Consider the following 21,896-nt stretch of genomic DNA (forward strand, 5'->3'; position numbering starts at 1 on the left):
AACAAATAATTAGTTTCTTCCTCTGAGGCTGTAAGTTGAAATAAGATGAAACTCTTGAAACTTTGAAATGTACAGTACTTGAATTCTGCATAAACCTTGCTCCCAAGACATACTTTATTTATTAAGTGATTTACCAGCAGCAGCAGGCATTTATAGACATCAATATTATGCTGCTAAAAGGCTTTTAAAATTAAAGTCATTACTGCCTTACATTATGGAACAAATAATGTATCATTGCACAAAACACTGGAGCATCACTATATTGTATATTTAATGTTCATCATTCTGGACTTAATGATAATAGGCTGTTTTCCACAGCTGACATTTTTTAACATGATATACTAGACAAAACATCTATAAAATGTCAAGAAGTCGCCTTTGACATCACCAAATTCATCATCACATGTAAGATGTTGGAAACAGCAAATGTTTTGACATTTATGCTTGAAAAAGACTGAAATTAATCTATTATGAATAATCTTATTTTCTTCAACTCAGCTTTACCACAGTCAATTCAAGTGTCCCAATAAGTTCAGTGACCCAACATGTACAGTACTAGGCAGGCCCGCCCACGGATATGGCTGGTCCCTTGAAAGGTCAAGTGAAAGAGCCCATCCCAAATGTTATTTATATAAATGCATGGCCCCTCTCTCACAACGTGACCCCAAATATAAACACATACATGTAAGATTAATTCATGTACAGGCAACTCATCATTATTATCCACAGAAGAAGTTCAAGTTCTAGTGTTGGTGATAAATGAAAAAATAAGTCACTATAATCACTAAATTATTGTTTGGCTCTAAAGCCCTTTCAAGCTCCCTCTTGTTCTTCTCCTTCCTGACCTATGCGCTAGTCCTGTCAAGGATTCGTTTAAACATAGCAAACCTAGCTGTAAGGTCATGTATGGCCTGTTTATGGTGCAATTTTGACATTGTGTTAACAACAAGACTCATGTTCACTCATTTAAGAGAAATAAACATTCTAACACAGAGTAAATTTTACTTAAACAACTTTTGTTTAAAATAGTTACTCTTATAATCATTAATAATTCATCATATTGCTGGCCTCAATGCCCCTTCTTTGCTGCTACGCCCCAGAATGCTTCTCCCTTTTTCCCCTCAGGGGCGGCCATGGTACTAGGACCCTTCAACTGAAACAACTAATTGCAGCCCTCATTAATGTTATTATTCACACCTGTGCTTTTACTTTGATGACTATCAAAAGTGTCTAATGAAAAAAGAAAAAGCCCTAAAGGAAGTCAAAGAGGGCAATGTGTTGATTTTTAGGAATGCACGTGTTTTGTGATTTCTTTATAATTTTAATTTAGGTTGGTTAACAAAGATGTTAAACAATTTGCCAGAGTTCAAAACACAAAAGGCATTGACAGCGCACTAGAGAGCCAGATAGGCTTCTTGGATTTCGCTGATATTTTTGCTTAAAGAGCAACAACAGATTTTAATTACTTTACTGGTTTTCTTTTTTTTTTTATCAGACATGAAACTTTTCCATGTCAGACACTGTTTTTCTCATTGCAGAAAAAGCACAGGTGGACCTGTTATTAACGATGGCTTCTCAGGGAAAAATGCAGCAATTACTTATGTTATTAGTCACACCTGTGTCGTACAGAGCTGAATGTCTGCTGTACAACAGGTTGAATCAACTGCAGCTTTAGTGCACATATTTACAACCGCTAGTGGAACCCTGCCCACGTTTATAATCTTTTAAATCAATCAGTATAGGGCATTCAAAATTACATTTTAAGAGAGACTGAAGAAACATATTGAATATTCTGGGCCTATCAAATTCTATGTTCAAGAAAAAGCGAGATTCATTGTTAGACCTGTACCTAATGTCTGGTTGTGGCCCCAAAAGATGAAAACAGTTGTTGACTTGGAGTTGATCTGAGCTGTTAGAAGGACATCCATCTGAGAGTCTCCATCATAGTCTCCAGGAACTACACTGGTGATGATGGCGTCCCTGAACAGGAAAATTGTCCATTAAAATGACACACAAGACAGGTACAGGCCACCATATGGGGCCCGTGCTTTTGCTCTGGTTAAATATGTAACTAAAGAGCAAACATAACCACCCTGAGGCTCTAGTAACCTCCTACGTACTTACAAACAAAGGCATATGAACATGACATGACACAAATGTTGTTAAAATAGAATGAATTGAAACATAAATACGAATGATATCGACATTTACCCTGGCAAAATGTCCTTAGTGATGTTGACTTTGGGCTTGAAGTAAGGTGCTTTTGAGTCAGCATAGAATATCACCACTTCAGACTCTGAAATAGTAAGGAGTCAACATAGGCATTCATGTTTATCACGCACATTTAAACTCCAACACAATGGTGTTAATCATTTCCTAACAGATAAAGCGAAGGACTTGTTAGCACAGACACATCGTTTAACACATTGTGTATATAAATCCATATTTAGCACAATGTACAATTCTATCTATAATTATCGCAAGTTTCTTAGGTAAATAGTAGAAGATAACATTTATAATCTATTTGAACAGTTCTGCAGGGTTGTGAAGCATTAACATACGCTCTCTGATAACGAAGATGTCTGTCTGTTTATCCGAGTAAAAGTCGCCAAACGCCGCCAAAGTCCCATAATTTTCGGCACCGAAAAGGTCGGTTGTTACATCCTGAAGGGCAAATGTGTTGTACTGCCCCAAAAAAACTAACAAAAAAGCCAAAATGTTGAATTTGAATGTCCCCATCCTTCTGCTAGTGGAGCTCCTCACAACAACACTAACTGCAATACGGCACACAGCTTTACGGCAGTGCGAAATGGCAGCTTCTTTTAAATTAAGACACGCATTACAGGAAAGATTGATTAGAATAACTGACACTATTGCTCTGCTATATCTATTGTATTAGAATAAGGTGAAGATAACGTGCTGAGATAAGGGTAAATAATGCTCTGTAGACGCTTCCTTGTTTACGTCAGTATCGTGATCACCGTTAGTTTGACGTTTGACAGCTGAATCAAGTAAATGAGAGTTGGCTAGGGCCAAACCGGAACTCACAAAAGTTGAATTTCAGAATAATTGCGTATCGTGCATGACGCTTGAAAATAAGTACAGATAACATACAATAATAAGTATGAGGGCCATTTAGTCAAAGACATGGTTTATACATTTGATAAAATATAGCGTATTGTCTATAAGAAGGCGATGGCTACTTGTTTAACGTTGGCTGAGCGGGAGTCTTACCGCTTCCGTTTTATTTTGAAGGACAAAGACGGAATTCGTTTAACTTCCAATACATTTGACACTTGTAAACATGGCGAGCCTGGCAGATGTCGGCTGGAAACTCCTGGAATTCAAAGCCCGATCAAAAAGATCAGGTCTGACTTATTTCTTTGCATGACATCGTACAGTGTGACTCGCCGTGACTTGTTTCCGTTTTGTCTGTGCCTGTAAGAGACTCTCTGTTCGTACTGCCACTGAACACGGGGTTACATTTGACTTGATGTGTCCATTTAATTCGCACACTGCAGTGACAGTACAAGCATGAAAGGTCAGAGGTGTACATGTGCAGCCTTCAGGGGCTATTTTAAGAGCTTCTCGCCACCTTTTGCTCTTACATCTCACCCACCTATAGTGAACAGCTAATGTGTGCTCAGTGTGAGTATAGGGCATGTGTGGCCCTGTACACTCTGATAGACTGTTATACAGTTGTTCAGCCTGACAGAGATTCAGATCCGGTTATATAACGTTTTAAGGATGCCATGCACTAGTAGCACAAGAACTTCAAATCACTCACAATCATCACATGTAGCCAGAAGCAACATTTTTTATTTTCTTATTTTTTGTTATTATTATTAATGTTATTTATTTTATTTATTAAAATTGAGTTTTAATTATGATCAGGTAAAGGGTGGAAAAAAGTTGATACAGCATAGTATGGCTATATTTTGTGTGGTAATATTATATTGATACACAGGCTATCAATATTATTTTATAGAAATATAATACAAATTCAAATGAAGCTCTTTTGGGTACCATAGACTCTCTATAAAACCATATGTGATTGTTAACATAGTCAGCTTTTTTACCTGTTGTTTTTGGTTTGCTTAATATAGATTTCATAACATTGCATCTCTATAAATCATCTGGTGGTGTAATAATAACTGCTTTGAACATTCAGCATCTACTAAAATGTAGTTTGACAAAAGAAATGGTAAAAGGAAAATCTTACATAAAAATATGACTTTTCAGGTATATAAAAAAATGTAATAGGTTTTCATTCGATAGCATTAGAAACCATGACCTTCTTTAGTAATTTTTATACAGAATAGAGGCCAATAATCAGACAAGAACTCGTCTGTAATTTAGTGTTTGATAATTACATCACTGTCATTGAGTAATTTATCATGACTCTGTATCTCTTAGAGGTTAAAATAACTTCCAAAACAATAACATTCCAAAGCTAGAAACCATGCATTGTAATTTGTTGCATGTTCATGATCATCATCGCTGAGTGTAATTCATGGTTAATTCTGCATGTCTATAATCTAAGTCTGTGCTACTAACTCCTTCCTGTGAATTGCTGTAGATTTGTGATTTAGCTGAGAGAGACGATTGGCCTTAATTTCACCTTTTGAGAATGGCCAGCTCAGTGGCTGCGGTCGGCCGGCCTCATCGGAAAATCCACAGACTCGGTAAGTAGTGGCAGCAGGTCTGAGAAAAACACTGCAGTTAGCTTCAAACAGAAGGCCAGAGAGGACACAGGTATACTTCTCAAAAATCATCCTGTTCAATGGACACAAGAAGCTTCATGTAGGTTACATTATAATCATTTCATATTCACAGTAAAATGTGTTTGCGTTCACATAGGTTACACATAGGTTTGTCTTGATATAAATCATGTGTAAAGTTGACTGGATTTTAAGATGTTTTTTTTGTTTTTTTTGATACTTCCTGACAATGAAGCCACTAGCTATGTTTAGATCGCAACCAATGACTGTATAGATAGATGGACGACGTGTCTCCATCTGCTCTCATTGTACGAAATCGATGCCAAAATAGCTCCCGTGACAGGCGCCGTTATCTTGTGATGGTGACATCATTTGGAGCCAGAGTTGCGCAGTAGAGATCGAAGGGTGGAGCCGCCAAAGTCACTTCCTCTAACCAAAACACACACATAACTTACCAGAAAAAACAGCAAAGATCCCACACGCCAGCGTATTTAACAGCAGAACAGCTTCTTGTGTCGGTCTGAAGCAGACTTTCACAGATACGTAAACTTCAATGACTGTAGTGATTGTTTTAGTTACGTCTCCTCTCACTGTTCCTCCTCTACTCTGCTAATCCCGAACAGATTGGCTGCAGGAGCCGGATTTGTCAACAGAGCTGTCAATCATCCTTTTGACAGCATCAAATAACTAATTAAAAGTAAACTTGTCAGTAAAATGAACACTTGGATGTAAATCAGCATGATAAGAACTAACTATAATGACAGAAACTATGTTTGGGAAAAATGTATTTGATAGTAGTGATTATAGTTTGTTTCATGTCCCATCTGATAACATGGAGGAGGCGGCCTTTATGACCTATACTGCAGCCAGTCAGCAGGGGGTGATAGAGAGGGTTTGGCTTTACTCTTAAGGAGCTGTCATGTCCATCTTTTATACATGATATACTTTTATAATATGATCTCAATGTAATTAAATTGTGATCTTGAGACAACAAAGAAGTCTGACATCTCTTCAGCTATTGGAGAACCCTATATGGGAAAATACTTTCATATTACCCATAATCCACTCTGAGTTAATACTGTTGAATACCTCATGTTGACTTAGCTCGAATAAGAATAATATTCCTCAGTATGCATGGAAGACTCAGGAGTGACAGAACAAATGTGTACAGTGTTAATTAAGTCACATTGCATACTGCTTCTATTATAGTGCTAGAGGTCTGCATCACTGTAATTAGTTTAAAATCAGCCAAACAACAATCTCCCACATTTGTCTGATCCCACGTTAAGAATTAAAACTGGAATATTGCACTTCTTCTAGCTCTTTTAAAGTGTTATCTTTAAAAAGAGATGGATTGGCTTTGTCCCCTGTAACTTTTAAGCTGATGGAAATTATGCTAATTTCAGCAAGAATGTGAATTTTTCAGCACCTGTGGTATTGACCCAGGGTCGAACCTATTAAAATGCAAATCTCAGCACAGTGAAAAGTGTCTGAAAATAGAGAAAGTATAACAGATAGGGGTTTCCCTCGAACTCTGGCTCGCTCTCGGCTCAGGGGAAAATGTAAGGGAATATTTCTGTGTCTGCCACATTACTATCTGAATTTTGAGCTCCAGACCTGAATATTGTTTTGTGTGCTGTGTCGTGTGTGGTGCTGTGTGTTGCAGTGAAAAAGAAATACACTGATGGCATGTGGGGGTTTTTTCTGTGGTCCTTATTTTCTCTTTTATTAAATTAAAAATAAGCTATTCATTTCAACTTTATACTGCAATATATGAAGTAGGCTAGTGTCGCAAAACTGGAATAAACTGAGGAATCACTATGTTGCTCTTTATAGATTGTACTTTAGTCTAGATCAGTCAGGCATAATGTTCATCAAAATTGGGAGTAATGATTAAGACAGTATTTGAAACAGTATCACATTTTTGTGTGTAACACGTGTTTCCGTCCTCAGGTTCCATCTATGAACCTCTCAAGCTGTCCATTCTCCAGCGTGAGGACGAGCCCCTGTGGGAGAAGCTGGACCGCTACTACAATGCAGGTAAGCACATTTATTCACTATTGACAGTTTACAATAGTAGGAGTCACGTAAAACTTAGATCTGTAATAATAATTATAATAACATAGATTTATACAGCGGCTTTCAAGAAATCCAAGGTCGCTTTACGTGGGAGTTCAAACAAAGACAAATAGACATAAGTACAATGAAAGAAAGTGAGCTGGGTAACGGTTGTTATTGATTGTAGATCTTGTTGAAAAGGAAGGTTTTTAAATGAGTGAATGGTTGTCGCGTTGCGGATCTCAATCGGGAGAGAGTTCCAGAGGGTGGGGGCTGCCACATTGAAGGCTCTCTCCCCAAAAGTCTGGGAATGGTGAGCAGGCCCGTGTCTGGGCACTGCAGATTCTGGGAGGAGCTATAGGGATGGAGGATGTCAGAAAGGTACTGTGGGTCCAGGGCATGGAGGGATTTGTAGATGGGAAGGAGGATTTTATAGGAGATGCGGGAGGGTCGTGTGGGTGGGGGTTCTGTGTTGCCATGGCTCTGTGCAGGTCAAAACCCTGGCAGCATAGTTCTGCTCATACTGGATTTGCTGAGTATCCTGGTCAGGACTCCAGTGCAGTATAGTCTGTAGGGGTATAACGCTAAGCAGTCAGTAATAAACAGCATAAAACAACTGAAGCATGTATCCCAGCCAAAGCTAACGTATGCAGGCTGCAGTTGTCTGTCATAGCAAATACCTTCAAATTGCAGCTTTGGGTAAAGTGATTACATCTTGCAGACATGCATTATGTTTGGACAGAAATTGTTCTCGGCCTGTGAGATAAAAGCGAGTCACAGAGGTTCCCAGGTGTTATAGATGCAAATCTGTTTACCCAGTACGCGCTGACCTGAATTTAATTCCACACAAAGGTTCAGGAGCTCGCCTTGGCTCTGCAATGAACTCAGCTGGTCGTGTTTGTGAGTGGGAAGCCAGAGAGGGAGCGAGTGGGAGTTGCTGCATCGTCTAAACTGTTTGTAGGGTTTGTTTTGTTTCCAACAAGGATAGGGAGGATAGAGAGAGCATGGACGTTTGCTGGAGTTACCTGGGGCTGGTTTCTAGATGGACTTTGACTACAGCTTAGGCCAAACTAATAGTGAGGTTTGTAGATTATCTTACAAAGGAGGAATGGCTGACAAAGCACTCAACAAAGAGTAAAATAATACAATAAAAACTGCCTGCTGAGATGAGGCTTCTTAATGTGACAGGACTCATTGATAGACAAGATCCCTAAAACTGTATGCAAATTACACTCCATGAACAAACTGACCGGTGGGTTAGAAACCTTTTGATTATTAGGAACTCTAACGCATTTTTTTCTGTATAAATAAAGATATAAATAATAAAAGTCATGGCTGTATTTGCAAGAGGATGTCTGAAATCACTGATTTTGAATGTTAGAATGATTTGGTAGTCAGTGAGAACCAAGGACACAAACTCGTTGTGATGGTTTTATGAATCGCTGGTCAGTCCAGTCCAGGTGATGATTCCAGCCTGTGTAATGAGTAAAGGAGTCTCCAGCGCCGCTGCAGAGAGATAAATACACATCAGTGCTGATTACTAAATTACCTGCAGCTGTGACTGCAGCACACTGCCAGCCAGCGCTGCCTCCCAGTGCACAAAGACCAATCACATCCAACCGCCACACAGCAAAGACACGGAGCATCTTTGAATCAGGGCTTTACAAAGACGGCCAATTTGGACTAAAACACCACAATTGAAATGATATTACGGTCACATCTGGTGCTGCGATGCCAGTTTACCCACTATGAATAAAACCTGCTTGTTTAACGATACACCTTTCTCATGTTTTTGAGTTTAATTTTAGTTGTCTTTTACAAACATTGCAGGTGCAACTAAAAGCATAAATGATGCTTCTGTTGTTTTTTTTCCCTTGCTTTTTTATTGTTGCTGCTATTCTTGGCCAGGTCTACCCAAAAACATCTGGTTTCAATTGAACATCATCCATCCATTATCCATTATCTATATCCATCCGCTTATCCTGTTCAGGGTCGCTGGGGGGGCTGGAGCCTATCCCAGCTGTCAATGGGCGAGAGGCGGGGTACACCCTGGACTGATCGCCAGACAATCACAGGGCTGGGACTTAAGCCCCTTTCCCACTGGTCAAAAAACCCACGAACACTGTGAACACCCGCCTTTTTAGCTTACAATCGGCATTCAGACCCCGGTCAAATGACTCTGCAGTAGACCCGGGTAATTATCGCCTCGGCTCCGATTGGCATTGATGGGAACACAAAACCCGGGTCAACACGCTAATCTCTGCCCCCTTTCCAGTGCGAGGCTGCAGCCTGTCTCCGTCCAAGCAGAGCTCGAACAGCGTTACAAATTTGTCGGTTCCAAGTTTGATAAATAGACTGAATGAGTAATAGATACGATAAAGACCTAACCACCGTAACATCTTCTCTGGCCTCCATGCAGCTTACCAAAGAGTATAATGTAGGTTCTTTGTGCGTACTTTTGTTTTCTAACCCTGTTTCTGGCGCATTTGTGACGTCAGACGGTGATGCAGCAGAAGAGAGATTGAAAACTTTTCTCCACCGGCATTTATTAGCGGGTCTTCCCGGGTCTGAAAAACCTGCATCAACGCGTTCATTTTTGTAGGACAGGGGTAATAGAGACATCCTTTCACGCTCACCTTCACACCTATGGGCAATTTAGAGTCACCAATGAACCTAAGGGGCATGTCTTTGGACTGCGAGAGGAAGCCGAAGTACTCGGAGGAACCCACACATGCACGGGGAGAACATGCACACTCCACACAGAAAGGCCCACTGCGTCTGAACCTGGATTCGAACCAGGAACCTTCTAGCTGTGAGGTGACAGTGCTAACCTCTGTGCAGCCCCTGAACAAGCCTAGTTAAATGAAATAAATAGTACATTAAATTAATGACATTGAATCAGCAAGGTCCTGGCACTGCAGTGGTTCTTACAGGCATGTTTGATAAGTTAGAATGTCTGCTGTCAGTGTGGTCTGTGTCCACACCAGAGCAAGCAGTTTGACAAGAAGAGATGTGGCTGGAAAGGAGAAAGTAGCTGATCAGAGTGGACCACAATAATCAGAGAAACAAACTAATAACTTGATTTTATGTCAAAGTTGGCATATTGGAAAGAAATATAAAATGTGGTCAGTAAAAAGCTCAACTTGGCAGCTCAGTGTATGCTGCAGTGTATCTTTTGTGTTTGTTTGCCTCATGATGACAAACTAGATTCACCTTTTTTATTTTTTTTACTTAGTTCAACACAAGTAGAGCAGCAGAGGGGATAGGCCAAACACAGCATCTCTTCAGAGCACATCGAGGCAGCTTTAGTGTGCAGCAGGCAGGATCATGTGTTGCCTCTGGCTGTGTGTGGCTGCTGGATTCTGGTAATACAGCTCAGGATGCTTTCCCCGAGGATCAGTGCTGATTCTGCCACCGAGGACACGAGCTCGGCTTTTCTCCGTCTCTCTTGTTGAAGTAACAGAAATGTGCTATATGGTACAGCAGACAAATCCTGACACGCTCTCTGGAGGATTTCTCTGCTTTTAGTGCATTAAAGTGTTTCACTGTGTCGGCTCCTTTTGAGACAAATTATGTGTAATCATACATTTTTGATGAGCTACGTCCAGATCTGCCTACAGTTGTAGAAGTAGGAAAAACTTACCTACAGTTATAATTATTGGTATGCTGCACTGTCAGAAAGACACATCAGAAATGTCAGGCTTGATTGGAACTTGTCAGTGACATTTTAGGGATCACAGAGCATCCAAAGAGCACGGTCCTCTTCATGCAGTGACCTTGAAGTAAAATCTATTTAAAGCTGACCTGAATTGGCATTCTTCTAGCTGTAATTTGGCAGAAGTGCACCTAAAACTACCTTAAAACCAGGCTCCAGGGTCTAGCAGCACTTTATAGTGGAGGCATATAGTTGCAAATGGCCTTTAGTTACAGTCAGGTGGGAATGTGAGAGTCACTGCTGCAGTGCTGCTCAGACACCAGGCTGAAGTTTGAGTGATATTCACACTTTTCACCCAGTCTGCAGTCTCCAGTCCGGTCTGCATCAATAGAAGTTTAAGGTTAGATATTGAACGGCTCTTGCTCTCTCTGCATCAGTGACTGAGAAATGGTTAGTTTAAAGAAGAGCTCTGCTTCATCGGCCGTCGTTTACTGAATCTAAATGAAGTGGAGTCCCTCACAGTGGAGCTCAGAGCTACATAATGTGTAGAAGTAAAACACAGAACGCCTGCAGAGAAACACCTTGTATAAAGGTGCCAACGCTAGACAGGGAAGGCAAAAGTACAAACATTCTTTCCTCAAGTAGAAGCACAAAAAGTCTCTGGCAAAAGCACTGATTCAACTCTTTTACTGAAGGAAAAGTAAAAAAGTTCAGGCTCTGTAATGTCCTCACAGTATAAAAGAAAAAAGTAGCCCTCTGAAGGACATTTCTCCTGGCTGTTTCTTTGAGATTTTGAGATATTTGAGATGTTAGTCACGGACAAGGCTGCAGGGTGGTGCAGTGGTTAGCGCTGTCGCCTTTCAGCAAGCAGGCTCCTGGTTCAAATCCTGGTTGAGACGTAGTGGGCCTTTCTGCCTGGAGTTTGCATGTTCTCCCCGTGCATGCGGGGGCTCCCTCCCACAGTCCAAAGACATGCTCGTTCTCCCCTTTCCCACCTAAATTTAGCGTGTTGACATGGTTTTTCAGACCCGGGAAGACCTGCTTATAGATGCCGATTGTCTCTTTTCCCATTGCCAGTGGAGTATACTCCTTTCGTACTCTTTCATAAATGTGCCCAGAACAGGGTTAGTAAACAGTGAAGATGTTACGGTGGTTATGTCTTTATTTTATCTATTACTCATTCAGTCTGTGTATCAAACTTGGCACCGACAAATTTGGAGCGTTGTTCGAGCGCTGCTCGGACGGAGACGGGTTGAATTTGTAGCTGAGGACAAGGAGTCACAGAAGTTACAGACAGGGCATAGCATCGTGCCGGAAAGGGGGCGGAGATTAGCGTGTTGACATAGGTTTTGTGTTCCCATCAATGCCGATCAGAGCCGAGGCGATAATTACCTGGGTCTACTGTAGACTCATTTGACCCGGGTCTGAATGCCGATTGTAACCTTTCCCACTAAGCTAAAAAGTTGTTTTTTTTACCAGTGGGAAATGCGTGGGTTCCCTCCGGGCTCCCAGTCTTCCTCCGAGTCCAAAGACATGCTCGTTAGGTTCATTGGTGACTCTAAATAGTCTGTAGGTGTGAACGTCAGTGTGAAAGGTTGTCTGTCTCTATTTGTCAGCCCTGAGATTGACTGGCGATCAGTCCAGGGTGTACCCCGCCTCTCGCCCAATGACAGCTGGGATTGGCTCCAGCCCCCTGCGAACCTAAACAGGATCCTATTCACAAGACGCCTCGTCTCTGTGGTCGTGTGTTTCACCTTGTCTCATGTCTTATTTGTTATGTGTGATATGCACTGATGGATAGATCAAGGGATCTTCTTTTCTAAGTGTTATTGTCCAAACTATTAAAGAGGGGTGTTATGCTGTGTCTTGTTTTAAGACATACATATATAATGTTACAATGTTGGATGTCCAGACTGAATGTGGGTGAAGTTTCAAATCTGTAGGTAAAAGTATGTTGGAGTAAGGCTTCTCAGCTCAGACTGCAGGCTGCTGTGAACGCCAGGTTTCACACAGTTATTTCCACATGCTGCACTTTGTGACATCACAGAGTGCAGTAATGACCGTGCTTGAAAATGCAAAGACAACATAGTGCAGATATTTATTTAAAATGCAAAAAAATGTGCCAGAAAAAACAAACAAAAAACGAGGCGCCCGTTTTGCTCAGTGGCTAAATCTTACCTCCCGTGTGCGAGGCTCAGTCCTCGATGCAGTGGCCCTGGGTTCAACTCCCACCCTCGGCCTTTGCTGTGTGCCTCCCCACTCTCTCCTTACCTGTTTCTGACACTATCCACTGTCCTCTCTCTATCAATAAAAGCATAAACGGCCAAATAATCTTAGATACTGAAGTAAAGCACAAGCACCTGAAAGCTCTACTTAACTACGGTTACTAGATAGTTGTAGTTCATTACCTCCCATTCTGCTGCTAGATCACGGACGCACAACCTGAACACCAAAGTTGTTTCAGTCTAATAAATGTCACATTTGTTCATCCCCTCAGAATATTTGGTATTTCCCATAAACAGGAGGCTCCTATCCCCATCTGTATATCTCATAATACCCTCTCATTCTGACTGATGTTCATGATATTAAAGCGACAGTATCTGTAATACAAAAAAAAACTCATCTCAGGCTGAATTTCATAAGGGCTTTAAACAGAGACAACAAGGAGGAAAAATAGAGAGATATAAATTGGGACAGACGAGATAAATCCTAGCTGTTGGTGAGGATTCAGCTCAGGCGGTGAATTTACTGAAGACTTAATAAACTGCAGCTTTTGCCAGCAGTGTTCTGTTAACATTTGTGTGCGTCGTGTTGTTTCATTTTCACTATATAAACAGAGTAAAGCGGAGTGTTACTGCCTTACCCCAGGTGTGGATTTAGGATTGTTAATGCATCCTGTGTGTCAGCGTCTGTTGCGAGCTCGGTGTTTTCTCACATGATCACACTCCTGGCAGATGTGACACAGCCCAGTGATCTGCCCTGATGGAGACGGGGCAGTTTGTGTGCGTGTGTGTGTGTGTGTGTTTGTGCGTGTTGCCGGGCATTCATCAGGCTGCATGCGTGTGTGTTTTACAAAAATGACAGAAGACGATAAATAGAGCTTAGCGTGCAACAGGTGTAGCTCTCAGTTGGAACTGATTTGCTGCTATCAGCGGGTGCAGCGTAGCCTCCAGCTTCAGCAGCGTCGAAACCCTGCAGATTTACAGAGAAAAGCCTCCAACAGATTGCAGTGTGTGGAGAACGCGGCGTCGCACATTGGGCTTGTTTAATTGTTGTGTTGGGTGCAAGCGATTGTCCAATTCTAGCGAGGGAACAAAGCCAACATTGTTATCGCCGGCACCCAGACCTGCCTGCCAATATACCTGCTTTCTCTCCGTCTGGGGGAGGGAGAGAGGGGGAGAGGGGGAGAGGTTTGGGGTGACAATGACAAATCAAACTTGTTTTATTTTTCCCTCCTTTCTCTTTGTTTGCTCTTTTGTTGCACAGCCGCCCCCAGCACTCTTAAGCCTACACGATGTGATAGGGGACTTGTTGTGTGCTATCAAGTAAAAAAAACACCAGGGGAACGTTTACCTCCATCTCTCATCACTCCGCCATCTCTCTCTCTTTTTCTCCCCCCTCTTCCCTCACTCCTTCACCCCTCTGTGGCTTCCTATTTGTGTGGCAATGTGGCCACACTCCATTGACTCTGCTGGTTTCCTGATAGTACTGGAAGGCAGAAGGCACCATCGCGCTGCCGTCTGGCCTGCTCAGATTAAGGAAGGAGAAAACATGTTTTTTTCTTCTTCTTAGAGTCATTAGGAGTTTGCTGCAGAAACAGAAGGTTTTATGGGCTGTTTTTCCTTTACTGTGCTTTTCACTTTTGCAACTCTGTGTCTTTTTCCTCCATCTCCTTTTTTCTGTATTTACCCCCAAACTTCTCACACTCCCTTACCTCATCTTTTGCAAAGTTAGGCAAGTTCAGGTCAGTTCACATCAGTGTGCTACGCCTCAGTAAGTGCGCAAAGGTTTATTTAACTGCTTTGATAAGTGTAATCTCACTTTTAATATTGAAACAAAACTTTACTTGACATGCATGTTTAAACAATTAGCCTTTTGTGTCAGAACTAAATCAACAAAGTCAAAATATCAAGAAAAACTGTCAAGATTTTCACCCAAAGTAAAAGACAGAAGCAGCTGATCTGAGAGCAGTGAGACAGATTGTAAAACATTCTTGCAACCAAACTCCAGACAGGCAGCATGCAGCAGACTGCATTCACACGTTTCTCTCTATCTTTACTTAAAGGGGAATTCCCGTCCTTAATTAATTTCCATAATATTGTCAGCCACTCAGAATAACATTCTGAGCCTCTCAGTGGCAAAACCTGGCACTTAAAGAGGACATGCTCTGATTGGTTGCATCTGCCTGAAAGATAATGTTCCAGCCGGTTTAACCTGTTTCACGCCTGCTGGTTGAGGTGATCTACTGGAGCATTTCTAAAATGCAGGTACGAGCAGTCATTTAGACCCCAAAGTAAAAATAGATAGTGTATAAATGCACAAAAACCACCTTCATTTTAGTTCTTGTGGTGAAACATGTCTTTGGTTGCTTCTTGTGATCATATTGTCAAACTCGTCCCGTAACATATGTGTTGTGTGTTGCATGTTTGTAAAGACAGAGTGAAAACATTTTTATTTCCCCTTGGGGATTAATAAAGTAAGCAAGACTGGAGGCTAAAGGATGCAGCTAGCTAATGAGTCCCTCAAAATGCATCTCTCAGATGTTAGATGTTGTTACAGTAGATTTTGTAAGCTATGCTCCATCATCCCTTGAATTTAGCTCCCTACTTGACATTGATATCGATCATCTCAACTCACCTCTCAGAAAGAAAGCAAATCAGCATATTTGCTCTCTAAGTGATTTTCTTTTGTAAAAACAACGTTCACATTTTTTATCTGCTGTTACTCTGTCAGCATTTTAGTGCTTTGAAACAAGTGGGTTTTTTGGCCTTTGCATTTGTTTTTCATTTATTAGTATCTTGTGTCACTGAAGTTACTACTGCAGGAAACATTGTGAAAGAGTCAGCAGGATTAGACAGAGGAGTTATTAAGACTGGCGTGAACGATGAATGTCTCAGTTTGTGTTTCCTTTGTTACAGATATCTTCTCTCTCTCTCTCTCTGTTTTTCCTCGTTCTTATTTTGTTCTCTTTTCAATCCATCTCTCTGTTTTTTTTCCCTTTCTCATCATCTTCTCTCATTTTCTCCACCCTGGCGGTGCAGGGAAATGGCCCATTGTAGAAGAGCAGACTGTGTGCGTCTGAGACATTAGCTGCTGATTTAGTGGGACATTAGCTTGATGGATTGCTCGGCACAAAACTCCCAACAACAGTTGATTTGCATCCAGAGAAAGTTTCCGTCTGAGACTGAGCAACACTCAGCACTCTCATCCTTTATGTTCGGATGATGACTTTCACAACACCGCTCTGCAGGAGGGGAACTCTTCAGTCCTGTACTGCTCCAAATTGAGCCGTATCAGAGCACATAAACTCATTTATTCCTGAGATTTTTGGTGAAATACTTATTATAAAGATGGATTTTTTTCAGCCTTTGAGCTCCATAGTTAATAAATACTCTTTGGAGCTCACTTGAGTTAGTCTGGATGAGAAATAGAGCCTTTCTGAGAGAATGAAATACTGCGTAACATCTTTCTAACTCTCCAAAGATCAGTTTATTTTCACAAAACCTTTTAGTTAATGATTTTAAGGCCTATTGTAAATAATCAGGGTTCACTTTGTTGTAACATTGTTGTCCAAAGTTTGCCAAATGTTCAGTTTAACTTTACCAAACTAAGGCCTGGCTCAGACTGCAGAAGTTTTGGGCCGTTGCCCCAGAAATCTGAGTTTAAACCTCCCAGACCTGTTTCATATTTAGACTTTAAAATCTGGATGATTAAGTCAGCCCTGTCCGCACATGACCACCATAGCCAATAAGAGAGAGAAGGAGACAGAACTGCGGACAATGTTTCCAAGCACCGGTAAACACTCTCGCCCCTGACCATGTTTTATCAGACACTTTTACATCCAGAGATCTACAACAGATTGTAGTCAGCCTCTGTTTTCATTTAATCTGTTTGTGAGTGAGATCAAACAGGACATTGGACGCTGCTCTGTTAAAGCCTCCCTCCAGTGAAACTCAAGTGTTTAACCTTGTAAACATCTCCATGTGGTGTTCTTCATGTGCTACAAGACATATCAGGGACAACATCAGCAGTCATCTCCACGGCTGGGCCTGTCTGCTTTTAAACTGCAGTGTACCAAGGACAGGCTGAACAACACGTTTTCAGATTGGCAGGTTTGAGACGTCACAAACCTAAGGAGCCAATCCCGTTAATGGTCGGGGTGATGCTATGCATATCATTATGTGTAACCTATGGCAACCACTTTGGCGATGCGCGAGCCAGCTGTAACCGTCATCGTAATTTTTGCAAACTCACTACTACGTGAACGTTACTACTACTGATTACTACATTTCGACAAGGTAATTAAATGTATTTTGCAGAAAAAACACATCAGGCACAATTTATTATTTCAAGCAGAGCATTTTATACGTCTTACAACATGACTGGAGCTGCTCTTTAAGCAATACCACATGAGAGGAAGTGATGTACTGAATATCATCACTGCTGTGATTTGGTCGCAGATAATCACAGCGAACATCGAATAGTAGTAACAGTAACAATCAACAACAGATTTTTTTGCTCCACCAACTATTTCCACATCCTAACTGAAACTAGACTTTTTTTGCTGAGCAACCCAAACATTCTCCTGCACTCTGTGTCTCCAGGTTACCACAGATCAGCTGTTTTATCATGTACATTTACCTGTATGTTTTAATTTATCATCAACCAGTGAAATAATCTGTTGTCTGCTGTGTGATTCAGAGGTACCAGCTTGATCAATGTAGACACACACTGTCTGCTGTAATGTTAATTAACAGTATTCAGAATACCTGGCTGAGGCGGAGTGATACACAGAGTGAAAAGTCCCAGTGATACCACCACTCATAGAATACCTCTTGACCAATCAGATTGCTTGGTCAGAACTAACTGTTGTATAATCTGGTATTCACAATAATCTTAACAGCATCCTTCTGTGAGTTATGTGAGGAATATCCGTGAAGTTTCTCATCATGTGCAAGGTGCTACTAGATTTATACATGGGTTAGGATTTATCAGATTTTAGAAGTCCTGTAGTCTGAGCTCAGTCTAAGTCCTCTTTATTTCCTCTTACACATCCTAACACACACACACACACACACACACACACACACACACACACACACACCTTCTCCATTCCTCTTCCCCTCGTCTATGTCTCCTTCCGTCTCTCCCTCCATCCTTCTCTTCCTGTCTGTCTCTCTCTTTTCCTCTGTAACAAATGACAGAGCAGAATGGATGTCCCCTTCATTTGCAGGGGCATAATGTTCTGATGAAAAATGAAGTGATCCCTCCAGACAGATTAGTCATCAGCGAGGGGACCTCTGTAGGGAAGGAGGACGTAGGTGTGTGTGTGTGCGCGGGTGTATCTGTGTTTGTGCGTGTGTGTTTGAAACAGATAAATTGCTTTCCCGGAGGCCTTCTGTTTGAGTATGTAATATTTCAGCATACATTATTGGAGTGCCACAATCTGTTCGTATTAAGAGCTTTCATCCATTGTTCTGTCTTCAGTCACTGATGCTGAGCAGGAACTTAAGCCCTTTTAGTTTACATGTATTGTTAATTTAGTGCAGTCAGACTCTCACAGTCTTCACCTCAGGTCAAAAAGGTCACTCTAGTAACACGAAATAATGAAACATTTGGGGACGTGTCTTTTACAGCAATCTATTTTGCAGCCACTCTAACATCCTGATAAGTATTGTTTTGTGATTTTAGGTCTTAAGAAGGCCAGAAATCAAGTTGAAAACATCCTGTTATATCCAACCCCCTGCTACAGATTGCAACATAGCCATTTCTGTTGATCCTTTTTTTTACTCAATATCTAAACATTTAAAAGTGTGTGTGTGTGTGTGGGGGGGGGGGTATTATGTTAATTTCAAGCTTCATATTTCTCTCTGTGATACCTGTGGAGTAGCTTAGCATAACTAACAGTTAAAAAAACTCTTCATTTTCACACTGGTGCTCTGTGCAGGCCCTCATACAGCCTTCTGCCTGAAACGACACAGTCAGCTCTGTCCCTTTAAGAAACCCCGCCCCTACAAGCCCACTTTCTTCTGATTTGCCAGCTCTCTGAAGCCTGCTGATGTCACAAAGTGCAGCATGTAGAAAAACCTGTGTGAACCCTGGCATTCACAGCAGCCTGCAGACTGAGCTGAGAAGCCACGGGATTACTCCAACCTACTTTTACCTACAGATTTGAAACGTCACCCACATTTAGTCTGGACATCCAACATTGTAACATTATATATATATATGTCTTAAAACAAGACACAGCATAATACCCCCTCTTTAAACGTGGAAAAGTGGAAGTAGCCACAGTAACATCATCCATTTGTTTTGAGGCCTCAAGTTCAGCTATTTACCATTTCCATCTTGGTTTTTGGTGCCAGGTGTGAAGAGATTTGGATGAGAAGAGGAGGGAGGGGTTGGCCAATGCTAAATAGTCAGAGCTATATACAGTTTGTGCTCATGGCTATTTCATTAGCTAGCTAATTAGCTAGTTAACTATCGTGTTTTCGACAGAATAAGATTATTTTTGTAAGATTCTTTTGTAGTGATGGCTGACAAGAGTGATAGCCTAAACTAGGCTAAGAGAGTGTGTGGAACATAGCGGACTTGCTACTCTTTTACACACATCTCTGGTTTGGGGGGAAGCAACTGTTAAAAAAACCAACAAGGTAATTTAAAATAACCAGTCCTCTCATTACTAGGGCCTGCCATCTTCTATGCGGCAAAAAGCCAGCAAAATTCTTGAAACCCATGCACGGGTCACCACAAATATATCAATATAAGAAAAACACTAAAAGAGCTAACAAACACGATACCTGCTAGTTAGCGCTATATGAAACTATCTCCATAAGGTTGAGAGGTTAAGTTCAGTGACTGAATTAGCTGAGGTGACACCAAGCAGATAGCTAGCAGCACCCACCTGTCACTCAAAGCAACCACACCTATCCATCCATCCATCAATCCATCCATTATTTATACTGCTTATCCTGTTCAGGGTCACGGGGAGGCTGGAGCCTATCCCAGCTGCCAGTCAATCACAGGGCTGACGCACAACCTTTCACACGCACATTCACGGGCATCCACGGGCAATTTAGAGTCACCAATGAACCTACCCAGCATGTCTTTAGACTGTGGGAGTACCTACGCATGCATGGGGAGAACATGCATACTCCTCACAGAAAGGCCCCCTTTGTCTGAACCCAGGTTTGAACTAGGAACCTTCTAGCTATGAGGCAACAGTGCTAACCACTGCACCGTGCAGCCCTGCAACCACACCTAATGATGTATACATTTAAGCCTTAATATAATATTATAATAATTTGAACACTTTTGTTGTGCAGGCCACTTGAGGAGCTGCATTTTGGTTGGTTATTGGTTTTGCAAGGGTACTCCAAAGAAGTGGATGAATCAAAACTTTGAACTGATGAGGGCACGAGATGAAAAGTCAGGAAAGTCTTAAAGTTTTAAAATTCACACTGAGAGGAGCACGAGTGTGTGTCCCCGCTTTCATTGTAATCCATGCAGCAGTTTAGAGATACTTTACTAAAATATAATGCTCATGGTGGCCTCCAGCCAGCTCCCTCCAAAAACCTGCTTTCTTTAAAACACAAGAAACCTGCTTTCTCCTGAAGGCTAAAGGATAAGAGAAATCTGGATTCCTTAGCAGGATTTCTTCTGGTGAATGCAGATTTCTTGGCCATGTGTACTGTAACTGTGTTTCTAATCAGCTTTTTAGTAAGCACTTCTGTGTATAACAAAGCCTTCAGACAGCGGGAGTAACAGCGAGAGATAATCACACAGAATGATGTGTTATCCAGTTTAAACGATCCAAAGTTTAACTACAACGAACAAAAAGGCTTTAAGGCTAAATAAGTTCCCCGCTCGACGTGTGAGATGTGTGGAAGTCAGACAAATTCCCACTGTGGGGAGAAGCTGTGCTCTCGTCTCTCAGTGCATCTCCTGGGAAGAAAACGAATGCACTGCAGAAGTTCGATCCTCTGGGGAGCATGATTGTCATAAAAGCTTCACAGGAGCGACTGTAAATGCTGCAAGTGATTTTAACACAAAGTTTTGGTCTGGTTTTCGTTTTAGTTGTATTTCATCTCAAGAAGCCACAGCAATGAGTAGTTCCTCCTCAGGCAGCTTTCAAAGAGCAGGCTGGTGGGTTGATGTGCGAGGCACAAACATCGAACACAGGAGGAAGTTTCCTTTGGTCATTTCTCTGATGTTGCTGCAAAAGTAGCACTGTAATATGTGAGGGTTAGCAGGGTACAAGTTTACATAAGTCATTTTTCTTTTGTGGAAATATCTAAATACCTGAATTGAAATGATGCCTGTGTCTTCTTCCCTCATGAGTCAAAGTTAAAAGCTCCTGTGAGGAACTTTTAATTTGTGTTGATTTTGGCGCCCCCTGTGGACAAAGCCGAGCCTCTTTTCTCTTTGCTGATTTTGTCCTGTACATGCTTAAGTGGTGGTTTTAACAAAAAATCCCTTCCTGCTTTCTTTAACAGTCATATGTCAAGGATCAAGGATGTCTTTATTATCCCTGAGGGGCAATTTGTTTTACAGCCAGCAGTACCATACAACCATCACATCAACGAGAAGAAGAGGTTAAAATAAGAAACACACCAATAGTTAAAAAAAGGCAAATAAATAAACATCACTTTGAGGTATTTAAAAGGCAGTTGGGACAAAATCAAAAGTAAGAAGAGGCCAACCAGATTAAGGTGAGCCATAACGTCCTCTTCCACACGCAGATCAGCCAGGAAAATAAGTCAAAATGATGATAAAAACAATAATCACAGCTCACACACTCTGCTGCTGCTGCTGCCTATGTATCACTCACTTTAAATTTCTGCTCTGGAAAATGTCAACAAAGCATTGTGCAGTTAATCGCTTCGTCTGACACCTACCCCCCTCCAGCAGTTTCAGGCATTACAAATAACTATATAGAAATAATCAATCTTCTTCCTGATGGTCTGGTTTGCTTTTGTAGGTCATATAGAGTCATCAGAATTAATTTCTGTCTGTTTCATAACCAGCGAAAAACTCCTCACAGGAGCTTTAAGTAAGCTACTTGTGGTGAAATATGTGCACATAACACAGAGCAAGTCAGCTTGCACAACTCTATGTCTCCCTTGTCAGTGTCTTACAAAACAATGACATGAAAACAAACTGACTTTTGTCAGCTTCTGCAGCATAATCCAAGTATACTGAAGCTAAACTATGGATTCATGAGCCCAAGTGGTGTCACTCCT

At 41.4% G+C, this 21,896-nt stretch overlaps 2 protein-coding genes across 4 annotated transcripts in view; one reads left to right on the top strand and one right to left on the bottom strand.

Annotated features, from left to right (window-relative positions):
• The window catches only part of itfg1 (integrin alpha FG-GAP repeat containing 1), a 183,199-nt gene extending 180,439 nt beyond the window's left edge, over nucleotides 1–2,760 (bottom strand). The window contains exons 1-3 of the mRNA XM_069657592.1: nucleotides 2,562–2,760; nucleotides 2,212–2,296; nucleotides 1,850–1,980 (exon numbers count right to left, since the gene is read on the bottom strand). Coding sequence (XP_069513693.1) covers nucleotides 1,850–1,980; nucleotides 2,212–2,296; nucleotides 2,562–2,739 — 394 coding nt within the window. The 5' untranslated portion in view covers nucleotides 2,740–2,760. The remainder of the gene's footprint in view (nucleotides 1–1,849; nucleotides 1,981–2,211; nucleotides 2,297–2,561) is intronic.
• A 535-nt stretch (nucleotides 2,761–3,295) lies between these two features.
• Nucleotides 3,296–21,896, top strand: part of phkb (phosphorylase kinase, beta) — a 128,560-nt gene continuing 109,959 nt past the window's right edge. For 2 of the 3 annotated variants that reach the window (XM_069676780.1, XM_069676709.1), the window contains exons 1-3: nucleotides 3,296–3,368; nucleotides 4,580–4,685; nucleotides 6,675–6,761. In XM_069676780.1, coding sequence (XP_069532881.1) covers nucleotides 4,631–4,685; nucleotides 6,675–6,761 — 142 coding nt within the window. In that variant the 5' untranslated portion in view covers nucleotides 3,296–3,368; nucleotides 4,580–4,630. The remainder of the gene's footprint in view (nucleotides 3,369–4,579; nucleotides 4,686–6,674; nucleotides 6,762–21,896) is intronic. The other variant, XM_069676629.1, reaches the window with a different exon arrangement.

The sequence above is a fragment of the Semicossyphus pulcher genome, unplaced genomic scaffold (assembly GCF_022749685.1).
Source record: "Semicossyphus pulcher isolate SPU_LCO1_2020_fin unplaced genomic scaffold, fSemPul1.0.p SCAF_1, whole genome shotgun sequence".
In the NCBI taxonomy this organism is placed as follows: Eukaryota; Metazoa; Chordata; class Actinopteri; order Labriformes; family Labridae; genus Semicossyphus; species Semicossyphus pulcher.